General features: G+C 40.9%; 2 protein-coding genes across 3 annotated transcripts in view; both read right to left on the reverse strand.

The window, feature by feature from the left end:
• Positions 1-1,357, reverse strand: part of LOC106521463 (probable E3 ubiquitin-protein ligase HERC6) — a 15,320-nt gene extending 13,963 nt beyond the window's left edge. For both annotated transcript variants that reach the window (XM_014014028.1, XM_014014027.1), the window contains exon 1: positions 1,135-1,357. In XM_014014028.1, the coding sequence (XP_013869482.1) occupies positions 1,135-1,348 (214 nt within the window). In that variant the 5' untranslated portion in view covers positions 1,349-1,357. The remainder of the gene's footprint in view (positions 1-1,134) is intronic.
• Positions 1,358-1,856: 499 nt separating this feature from the next.
• LOC106521465 (NACHT and WD repeat domain-containing protein 2) overlaps positions 1,857-12,076 on the reverse strand; it is a 14,134-nt gene continuing 3,914 nt past the window's right edge. Inside the window, exons 3-10 of the mRNA XM_014014032.1 lie at positions 11,724-11,831; positions 10,338-10,505; positions 10,069-10,207; positions 9,670-9,815; positions 8,394-8,741; positions 8,172-8,273; positions 7,149-7,872; positions 1,857-5,224 (exon numbers count right to left, since the gene is read on the reverse strand). Coding sequence (XP_013869486.1) covers positions 2,115-5,224; positions 7,149-7,872; positions 8,172-8,273; positions 8,394-8,741; positions 9,670-9,815; positions 10,069-10,207; positions 10,338-10,505; positions 11,724-11,831 — 4,845 coding nt within the window. The 3' untranslated portion in view covers positions 1,857-2,114. The remainder of the gene's footprint in view (positions 5,225-7,148; positions 7,873-8,171; positions 8,274-8,393; positions 8,742-9,669; positions 9,816-10,068; positions 10,208-10,337; positions 10,506-11,723; positions 11,832-12,076) is intronic.

Below are 12,076 nucleotides of genomic sequence, written 5' to 3' on the forward strand. Positions count from 1 at the left end.
CATTACAAATACTTCTAATGCCACTGACATTTGTAACAATGTAAGGACAACTCATGGTACTCCATATGTAAAGATATAGAACTAAGTTAGAAATAGACTGTTGCAGAAGTGCAGATAGTTTGGGTTCTGGTTTTCTGTCCCTGAACATCACAAAACCAGTGATATTATCAGTAAAATTACAAATTGAAAATCTGTTGGCAAATCCATGGCTTTATATTGCCATGGTTTTCAAATTGTCATTTTTTTTTTTTACAACCACATCATAACATTTCTGTTAAATATTAGTTTTGGTGTGCCACCCCTGGTTTTTCAGTGCCGCCCCCCAAAAAAAATTTAATAAATAAATAAAATCTGCAGGCTCCACTGTGAAAACCAAAGACGACATGGCTTTTTCTTCTAGGGCTCCAAAACTTTAGAAATCCCTTCCTCTGATTCTCAAATCAGCTGACTCAGTGGCCTCCCTTAAAGGCCAGGTGAAAACCTTTTTTAATCTGATTTTGGATAAATTTGCTTTGTGTATTCGTTGTTCTGCTTGTTTAAGCCCTTTCTTATTTATTTATTTATGATAGGTGCTATATAAGTAAAGCTACACTTCTTAAAATCTGTACCTCTACAGCTGGTAAACCTTTGTAGGCAACCCAATTCATTATTGTTGCCACAGCTATTTTACCTTAATTAATGTAATTATTTAATAAATTTGGGAATGAAAGAGTTGTTGAAAACTCACTAAAACAATAAACATACATTAGTTGTAATAGCTTTATTATTATTATGCTACTTCATTTACCTGCATAGGGCTAATACCCAGTTTGAAGTTCGTGCAAATTTCATTAAACATCAACCGACCTGTATTCACTCCTGAATGCAACAAAATAACTCCGCACAATAACTGTCGCTTCAGTTTCATTGCTGAGGACGAAGAGGATGAAATGAAACCGAAACTTATCCCAGTTCGTTCATCAGTGTTATGAGTACCAGAGATGTTTATGACTTTCAACATAAGCAATATGCTCATTAAGCTACAGGTTCAAAACACACTAAAATATCCAATAAACACAACTAAATAAAACTAACGTACCTTCTCGGATACACGGTTTATAAAAAAAATAGCATATTAGCATAAAATCTACGTACCTAGCACTTGCCCATTTTGAAATCTTCGTCCAAGTTGACCCAGCGAGTTCTGCCCGCACGACAAAACTTTTCCGTCTGCTTTGAGGAATAAAGTATGCCGTTCTCCGCAGCTAATGCTGCTCAAAACCCCGGGGACAGACCAGCATACCGGGCTCARAGCTGCCTGAGGACCGAACTGTCCAGAGGAGCTGTCGCCCCAACAGTACACCTGCATGTCTCCACGAAGACTGACCCGTTATCTGAAGCTGAGGGGTTTTAAAGCTGCTGATGCTTTCAAACGCTATCGGAAATGCTAAAATCTCGGGGAGGCGCGTGAGAAAAACGCTCATTTTTATTGATAAATTATTCACAGTGCGCCGTTTTTCTATTTGAATAAAATAGTTGACGTGACATTTAGGATTTTTACTGCCTACATGTACAGCATTTCGAATTTGATTACTGTTTAGAAGCAACGATAACAAAAACAGTTGTAATTTACGAGCTTTTAAGGATGCACTTGAAAGCAGCACAGGAGAAGTAAACTCTCGTTTTCACTGAATCGCATCTGGCAAATACCCATAAAGTTAAYTAGAAGCACTCATAGCGGACACTTCCAAGACCCAGGTCACTTACTCATGTGATCCAGATCACACCCAAAATTTAATCGTATGTTTTTGTGATAACCTCAACATTTCAGAAACTTTCATGAAAAATCCGTTCTTGAGTAATGCACAAACACTCAGTCAAAGGCAAAAGCATTTTATTTTTAACCAAGTTAAATAATGAAAAGTCGATCTGAGTAGTAAAAGACAGATGAGTAAAGTCAGATACCAAGATATTTACTAAAGAATATAACAAAATCTAAAGCCTGTCTTTGACTTTTGTCGAAAGGTGAAACTAAACTGAAAGCATTCAAAACATTCAAAGCAGGAAAAACAAACCAAACTATCACGTAAAAAAAAAACCCGTCAAAATGAACTTGGCCAGCAAGAAATAATGACCTAAGACCACATAATATTGGGTTTGTTTTGACAAAAGCAGTTCAGTGGTTCTCTGTCAAAAGGACATTTTTCCAGGTGACCTTTTAATTCTTCCTCTTCCTCATCAATAGGAACCTCTGTAAGAGAGAACACACCGACAGAGCCGTCCTCAAAACCCACAAACACACTCTGATGCTCACTCACCATCAGAGTCAATGGATTCTTACACAAATGCACACTTCCTATTCGCTCTCCATCCGAAAGCCGTGCGATGGTCAGGATGAGGTTTGTGCGCAGCAGACAGGCACAGTTGTTCTCCACACTGGATGAGCTGAATATGTACGCGAGATAGCATCCAGTTTTATCCAAGCAAGCCCTAATGACCAAACCCTCTGCTTTGAATGAGCACAGTCTGACCTGAGTTAGATCTAAGATATTAATGGAGTTATTATCAGTGGACAGCAGTGCATAGCTTCCATCAGAGGACATTTGGAAGTCTTGCGGCTGACAGCGAAACATACTTGGCAGCTGAAACTGCTGGCACACGGTCTCCTCCGACATCTTCCAGGTGTACACCGCTCCTGAGGCAACCATCACCACGACAAAGTTTGGGTGCGTGGAAAGTGCATGGAAAGCAATGACGCGCTCCGAGTTCTCCACGCAATAGAAACGCTTGCTGATGGACCCTGACCACAGACTGGCAGCGAGCAGGTCTCCGCCACGGAGGCCGAGGAGGAAGGTGCTCTCAGGCGACACCCGAGCGTGGGATAGGTACTGATAAATGCTGCACACGATGGCTCCGTGCGCCATCTTCCACACACGGGAGAGTCCTTGTTTGGATATGCTCACGCCAAAGTTACAATTGGGGGCGATCAGGACGTTTGTGGCTCTGCTGCCGCTGATCCGCAGAAAATTCTGACCCGTTTCAGTCTGCCACACGTAGATCTCTCCCCCTGAGAGGGAAACGAGGTGGACGCCGTTTGGAGACAGGCGCAGCTTGTCTACAGGCGCTTGGTGCAGAAAGTTAGCATGTGGAAGTGCTGTGTCTAAACTCCATTTCCACATATTTTCTGACCCGTCTGACGTGTAAAACCACTTTCTGCTTCGCTCGACTGCGACTCCTTTCACGCCGCTCCTCATTTTCGGGGCCGTTGCCGCAGCACTGATCATCTCAGAGTCCCACACCGTTAGGCAGCCGTCGCGATGGACGCAAACGACGTCTGAAGCCACTTTGAGGATGGTGTGGGGCTGACCGTTTATCTCTAAAGAGAGGATACACTCCCCGGTGTGCCTCCACACCAAGACGGAGGTGCAGGAGTCTAACAGCGCCAAAAATCGGTGCCTGTCCACGGACAGCACTGCTTGAATGAAGGCTCGCCCCTGTGGAGCCAAGAACTGGTCCCACAGCTCCCAGTTACATGTATCCCACAACGTCACCTGATGAGGCTGGCACACCAAAAGAGTGCTGGCTTCTTCAGCATAATCTGTATTTTCAATGGTGTGGGATTTATCCTGAGTAAAGATTTCTTTGACAAGTCTGGGTGGTTGCATTTTGTCAGCTATGTTCCATAACACAATGCTCCCAGTCCTGTCAACACATGCTATTAATTGCTTCTCTTCACAGAGGATTAAGAACGCAACTACGCTTCCGTTTGAGCAGGAGCCAATAAGGCTGCTGGTTTTCATGTCAAATACCGACACTGTGCCGTCTTCCTGTCCACAGTACATGCAGAAACTACCGATTGAGCAAACCACACAGGTCACAGAGCTCTGACACTGGAAATGAGTCACGGTCTCAGTAGAGATGTCAAAGACGCTGACAAAGGTTTCCTTTTCCCACCACACGCATAACATATTCTGCCACGCAACGAAGCCCTCAACTACGTTTGGTGTTCGGCTCGACTGGAATTCCGTTTTCAGAGGGTCGACGATTTCTCGAAGCCTCTGCTGGTCTGTCACGTCCCATGCGAAAAGCTTGTTGCACCTCGTGGAAAGCAGCAGGAATCGGCCGCTGCTTTTCACTCCGGCAAACTTCAGCGTCTGCTGCTCGCCGCTCGGAGACAGTTTGACAAGATCGCGACCGCAGCCTTTCCAAATCCAAACAGAGGCATCATCCATGACCTCCACAACAACCCCACATTCTGAGCTAGCTGTTTCTGAAACACAAACTCTGCTGGTTTCAAACTTTAGAAACTGAATAGGTGGAATAGAACAGGGACTTGGGCAAACGACTAATCCCAGTCCTCTTCTGCTTTTTCTTCTTTCCTGTCTGATGCCTTTGACAAAACCTCCGAGAGCAGGTAAGACCTCCAGGTAAGGGAGGAGGCTGGTCTCCATTATTGTCGCCAGCTGCGTTGGCGAACTCTGCAGGAAGCAAGCAGAAGACTTCAAAATGCTCGCTAGGAGCAATCGTTCTCTTAAAAACGTTGACCCTTCACCAGCCTCCAACATGGCCACCAGGTCCCCCAGAAGACCAGCTTGAACCAGAGCTTGGTGAAAACCTGAAGACTTTAACAGCCCACATTCCTCCATCCTGCCGCTTTGTTGCAAGTGATGTGATAACTCTACGACACTTCTAGTGCTGACGTGACTTATATTACCAGAAGAAGGGAAGATGAATGGCTGGCTGTTTGGCTGTTTGTCTACGTCACTGTTCGGTTCAGATAAATGCTCTACATGAAGTGGTTTCCCATCGCTCCAACCCAATTTTTCACTAAAATAGTTTGCCATCTCCGAATGCACCCTTCTCCTCAACTCATCAGAGCCCAGGTACTTTTTTACAACGACCAACTTGAAATGCCTGCTCACCCAGARCAGAACCTGCGTGTTTGAAATCGTTCTTTTCACCAGAAAGTCCTTCAAATCCAAAAGCAGCCTCTCCACAGCGACAGGAAGGACCTTCAGCTTAGAGACGAGGCAGTCGCTCCGAGGCGTGCCTTCAGCTGGAGTCTGATCGTCACAGGATAAGAGGTCGGCCAGCTCGGCCTCGGAGAGTCCAGTCCTGGAGAGGCTGAGGCAGGAGAYTGAACGAGCTACGATGGAGGAGACGTGTTTCAGCTCCAGCTGATCCAGGAGAGCAGAAATGGAGGAGTGGACTCCATCGGGCAGAGACGACTCTGTCACATCTGTGTCTGAAGCGAAGAGAGAGAGAAAATGGATTCAGTTGTAAAACTCATTCCAGTAAAAGACCACATGTKGGTTTGTATTGGACTATGAATAGAGTTTACCTGAGCTTCATCRGGTAGACATATTTAAAGTATGATTAAAATAAAAGTCGGGGTTCATCAACTGTTTTATGATCCTTATGATGAGCTTGTTTCACTGTTCAGCTCATTGATGCAGATAGTTACCTTGGTCTAGTACAGGGCTATTCAACTGGCGCCCCGCGAATGACCAAAGATTGGCTCGCCACTTGGTTCATTAATCTCTTAAGCCCAAACACCCAGTTTTCTACTTAAATTCCCTTACGTTCTTTTAGTTTAACGTCAGAATCTTGGCTAGAAGCTGGTAAAAACCATTTCTATGAACACCCAATGCAGTTGAAACTACAAGATAAAACAATGAAAGTGAAAATAAAATTGATTTAAATTTTTTGAAAAATCAGCAATGTCAAAATTATATTTGTGTTAAATAGGAGGCATAATGTGTTGTTTTTAATTTTCGTATGTTTTATTATCACTACTTTTATTACATAGGTTTCTATTGGTTGTATTTATGATTAAACAAAAAATAAACTTTTTCAGAGATAACAGATCTTTGTAATACTTGGTTTATTCACTTAATGATTGTAATAGCTGTATGTTCAGCCCTTCAGCTGTTGGCCTGCAGTAACTGTGGCCCCAAAGCAATTTAGTTGAATAGCCCTGGTCTAGTACCATTGCAGTATTGTACAAAGTAAAGAACTTATTTAATGATAAAGCACTGTTTATGTTGTATAATGCAATAATTGTTCCACACTTAATTTATTGTGTTGATGTTTGGGGAAAAGCATGTAAAACAATAACAAATCCTGCTTTTATTTTACAGAAAAGAGCTATAAGAATTATTACCAGAAAACATTACAGTCACCMATCAAAYTCMTTGTTCCATCAGTTGAAGTTATTTAAATTCAATGATTTGGTTGATTATAACATTTTGTCAGTTATGTATAGGGCCCATAAAAATATATTACCTTCAAACATCCAATTACATTTTGTTAAAAGACTAAGTTGTTACAATTTGAAGGTGATAGARATGTTTGTCAAAYCTAAAATTAGAACCAGTTTGAAGGAACGGAGTACGTCCAGGGAATTAAATTATGGAATAATCTGGAGGATAACGTTAAAAAAGCCAGATATGTGTATATTTAAGAAAATGATAAAGGTAAATCTGTTGGAGAAATATGTATAAGTATAAGGCATGAATTGTTTTTTCTTTCATTTTTTTGTACGTTGTAAATTGAAGATTTTTTTGATTGAATTTATTTAAGAAAAAGGGGCAGAAATCATGATTCTTTTCTTCTTCTGGTACCTTTCATTCAATTTGTTTTTTAGTTGTATGTTGGATTTATGTTGTTTTGTTTTAAATGGATAAACTTTATAATAATAATAGTACCTACTGAAACAGCATTTAATTTCAGTATTTAGAAGGTCAGTTCTCACAACACAGGTATAAGAAAAAGAAACCCAAATAACACCCAAAGTGTCAATAAACGTCTGATCTAAATGCAAACTAAACACATTATAAAAGGGACATTTTTGAAGACATCTAAACAGAATCACACTAAATAAACACAATTAATAAAGATATACAGTATAAATTATTCAGAGACTTTCAGTAACTTAAGGCCTCACATGTAGTGTTGACAAAAATTTACAGAATGTTGAGTTTTCTATTTTCTACCTGTATGTCGAGTTTTCTGTGAATTATATTAAAATATTCTATTTACATGTACATCTGCATGAGCTTCCAGGTTTTTGGCTCTAAATCTAAAGCTCTACCAAAACCACCTCACTGTTGATTGTTGCTTTAACAAACATCTGTTCACTCCAAAATTAAAGGTGTTAACCATCATACCTGAGTGCCACAGTGAGGTGTGTGCATGCAGGAGTCGAGCRTAGAGAGGCAGGCGGCAGGAAGTCAGAGCCCGGTTCACCAGTGCTTGTTGTCCCGACGTCACTCTTCTCCCTGAACTTTTCAGCAAGGACTCCAACAACTTCGCACATCGTTTCCTGTCCCCAGATTCCAGCCGGACACCAACATATCCCGGCTCTCTTTCACCACTGCCCGACGAGACACGCGAGTGACCTTTTGCTGAGTAATGTAATTCAATGGCTTGCAGAAGACGTGCAGAACGGGGGGAAGCTGTGAGGATGAGTTTGATGCCGTGGGGAAGCGGGGAAGGGAGGCTCCTGATTATCTGGGCGCCGCCGTCTTCTTCCAGTTGATCCAGTCCATCGAGTAGGAGGAGGAGGGGACGTGTTGTGGAAGAAAACCGGGAAAGGAGGGATTCGAGACACTTTTTAGAGTCAGACAGACAGGCTTTAACTTTCATGACAGAGAGGTTTAAGTTCTCATCAGAAGGATGTTCCAGAGCAGACATCGAGCTGCAGCTGGGATCGTCTGGYTCTCTGCAGGGGCCAAACCTGGGATCGCTTTTAGACAAAGACTGGACCTCATTATATCGGAAAGCTATTTGAGAACACAAACTGGAGAGCAGATGCTTTGGAGTCGTGTTGATTGACAAGCTGCAAAAATAACCAATCACCACAGGATCGCTGTCAGCCAGCCACGACTTTATCTGGAGAGAAAAATAAAACAAAACATTTAGATTTTGAAAAATAAAACAAAACATTTAGATTTTGATTCTTAACATTTTTATTGATTCTATTTGAATTTAAAATAAAGACTAAACATCCAAATAATATCCAGTACCACTGTCTAATAGTTTTTCTTCAATCTATAAACTTGCTTCATCTTAGGAATAACATTTAAATGATATGAAAAAAATGCTTGTAATTTTTTACAAAAAGCTTAAATATAGTAAAGGGTGTGCCTAAGAAATAAGTTTGAAAAGCAACATGATAAACCACCCTAGACCTGCTGAGTGCAGCGTGCAATTAACACAGTTTTCCCGGTGCATGGTCCCCCAGTCACCACCAGAGGGCGCTGTTGATCCCTCAGTTTCACGTAAGCTTGGATCTACAAGAGATAAAAGTAATCATTCGATTTTTACTTATTTATTGACTCAGGTTTAATAGGAACTTAAAAATATTAACCCATAAAATGACAAAACACTTTAAAGTGTTTTCTTCTTCTCACCGTGTCCTCCTCTGGCAGAGGGATGTCGTACAATCGAGACAGGATGTCGGACAAACGCTCCTGCTGGAGCCGCTCTTCGGATAAAGCATCCCTAATGTGAGTGTCTGCTCTGGGCAGAGAAACGTTCAGGCCGTCAGTCAACGTCAGGAGGTCTGAGAACACCTGCTGGCAGAGGGAGTGGGCGTAGCTTCGCCTCCTGGCTGTAGTGTACCCGTGTCGAGGGTCACACTCTGTGTTCGTGGTGTACAGCAGAAGTTGACGGGAAGTGACGAGAGCAGGCAGGAAGTTGTCGCACAGTTCTGATAAAAGTTCACCTCGCGTGGGCATGGCCCCGTCACAAGTCTCATCCTGGAAATTTAAGAATGTAAAAATTCGACATGTTTCAAAATATTAGGTTCAGGCTTTCAACCAACAAGTCTGGGAATCACTCTGATGGGACTAAAATACAATATTGTTCATATTTTAACTAAGGAAATGGGAACAAATAGAGTCTTTGTGACAGAACATTGTTAAAATCAGAAAATATTCAATTTAAAATTAGTTTATTTAGTTTGTTACATGTCAACATAACACAGGAGCTTTTAAAGTGCCTGTGACGTGCATATGCTTCAAATACAAAAAGTCAAAGAAAACATCTTTATTCTTAAGAAAATTGCCCTAATACACATGATTTTACTCACTTTGTCACATAACTGGCCTATTTTCTTTGGAATTTGTCTCAGCCAAAGTAAAACAGGAAGTGACATCAAAGGGGAACTCATTAATAAAATAAAATATCTGGTCATTTTTTAATTAAAATATAATTTAAACTTTAACTCTTTTTCATCTCTCTTTGATATAGACTCAAAACAAACTAAAGAAACATCCGATTCTACTATACAGTCTGTAATGTTAGCCGTTGTAACAATGCCCTGTCCTTCCCCTTTGACATCTCTTCCTGTTACTTCACATGCAAATATCTCAACAACTGTTCATCTCAGTGACGTGAGATTTGTTTTACAAGAAGTTAGCAATGTTATCTTTCCAAAAATGCATTCATATTTATCTAAAAAATTTGATGTCATATGCACTTTAATGAATGAATGAATGAATGAATGATTCACAGGTCCACGTTAAGTAGACTAACAAACATGAAAATCCTTCAGAAAGTCTGGAGAACAATCGATCAAGAACCCTTTAAAAGATAAAGTCTGGATGCTTGGAAATAACATATAAGGAGATTATGGATAACTTAAGACTTATGCACAGGAGAAATAAGTATTTTTTTTATTTTTACCTTTGAATTCGGCTGCAGCTGTGAATCCATCAGTTGTTTCTGTTCGTCTTGCTTTGCRTTGATGACATTGTGGATATAGACTACACAGCGGCTGACGTCCTGAACAGAACCGTCGTCCAGAGCGAACCTCAGGTCTGCGTCTAGAGCTGGAGACAAACATCACAGCAAAGGTTTAGTTTGATTTTAACGAACAGCTGAGGGATTCCAGCCTCAGGCAACATTTGAACTGCATAGTCCATACCATACCAACTTTATTTATAAAGCACTTAAACAACCATAGGACCAAAGTGCTGTACAGTCACAGTCAATAAAACACACAACAGTCACATTACATACCAAAAGCCAAATCCAAAAAGTCATACTGCATTGACTTTCCTAACACAAACCTAAGTGTCTCACCTGATCTGCAGAAGACCCGGGCTCTCTTTGGACTCAAGACCTTGTTTTGGACGCTCAGACTCACGGCTGTCCGAAACTCCTTCCTCACTTCTTCTTCTCTACATTTTCCATTGCTGGTAGCTTTTCCCATCACTTCTACCTTCCGAGCAAAACCAAAACATATTTTAGAATACAGTGACTCAGTTTTGGTAATTGATCCTAAGATGCCAGGTGCTCAGTTAAAAAAATAAAAGCTTTAGGATCAGGCAGCAAAAGGAAACAATCATCACCGTCAGGCGGTAGGAGGGAGGGATGGTGTTCTCGTCCCTCTGGTACGCCGTCTCCAGGTGACAGGTGGAGACGCCCGCCTGCTGGCTCTCCTGCAGGAGCAGATGGTACTCTGTCACCTCCACCTGGGTGGGCAGACCGGCTGCTCCGTACTGGTGTCCTATCAGGGCCTGCAGCACCACCATGTGGAAAAAGAAGGAACAGCATACATCAGCGTAGATTAGCTTTTTTTTTTAATTTTTTTTTTTTGTTTGCTGATGCTGCGAATGCACAGCTTAACTATTGTTATAACAATTACTTTACAAAACTCTGCTGTTAAAATGCTTTAGCTTAAATTGCCATTTTAGTTTCTAATAATCATTCGTTTGTGTCCAACTTAAATCTGGCAAAAAAAAAAAGCTTAAACTAAAACAGAGTTTTCATTTCAGAATTACTTTTTTATGTCAAAAAGAAGCTTGTTGCTRCATTTGTTTATGTCCACACTGGATTTTAGGGGTGTAATCTATGCGCCCATATCTTCTCAAAATGTACTTTGGATGCTGTTTATCATGGAGCTACACTTGTGTTGGATGGTCTGACTGAGGCACTGGATTATTTTAACTTATAAGGCTTCTTTGGGCCAGCTCTCAAATTATAAGACCACTATTCATCAAAAAATATGCTACCACCTGAGGGTAACAGTTTCAGTCTCAGGAAATCTGCTTGTTGTCAGCACCAAACGTTCAAAGTTTAAAAAAAAAACCATTTAAATATGAACCTAATACCTGGAATATCCTGCAAAATACCCTGGAAATAAAGAAAATTTTTAAAGCACTTCTAAATGACTTGAAACAACTGGTTGTAGATGTTTAACCTAATACAGATTTTTCTGAAGTCTCAGAATACGTTTGCGTGGGTTTTGGCTGTAATTTGTGAAGAACTCTTTAAAGAGATTTTTAATCTCAGTGTTTCCTGGTTAGACTACGGTAAATGAAATTAAAAACTAATGCTGATTTAGTTCTTGGTAATTTTGGAAGTTTTTATTATAATGTGTTTTACTTTTTTGTCTACTTCTCGCGTATTATTAGTGAAATTTGGAGTTATATCATCAGAACCATAAAACATAAAGGTAAACAGAGCATGGTAGACGTGAACACATGATCAAACAGCTCAGTTTAGTCAAAGTTTTTCATATTATCAGTTGATTTGACAAAACTTTATCCGCCTAGAAACTGACGTGTTTTATATAAGCCTTTAAAACAAATAAAATCTTTAAAATGCAAACAAAAAATTAGCTGAAAATAGTCATTTTATAGGTTATATTTGGTGCCGACTGCTCCTATCACTCGTGCTGAAACTCTGTGCCCTTTAAAATCTGTGTTTGCTGTGTCATGTTCAAAGTAATTCACCAGTAAAAATGGTCCAGCTGAGCTCTCTCTGCACTCTTCAATCAGCCGCTCTCTGGTGTTTTCATCTGGCCAGCAGCTGGGATCACTGGACTCAAACGGGTCTATCACCTGCAGAAGTAAAATGAAGGTTAAACAACCTGAAGATCTGGAGCAGAAAAGCTCCCAAAGAGCGTCAAGAAGAAAACAAGGGCCAAACAGTGGCTGAATGACCGATGATGCTCGTCCTCCGTTCAATTACACAAGCTGCTGAACAGAACACACCACACAAAGGGCTGATCGACTTGTCCCGAGGTGCTTCATTACACACACACACACACACACACACACACACACACACACACACACACACACAC

Source organism: Austrofundulus limnaeus, unplaced genomic scaffold (genome assembly GCF_001266775.1).
Source record: "Austrofundulus limnaeus strain Quisiro unplaced genomic scaffold, Austrofundulus_limnaeus-1.0 Scaffold109, whole genome shotgun sequence".
Classification (NCBI taxonomy): Eukaryota; Metazoa; Chordata; class Actinopteri; order Cyprinodontiformes; family Rivulidae; genus Austrofundulus; species Austrofundulus limnaeus.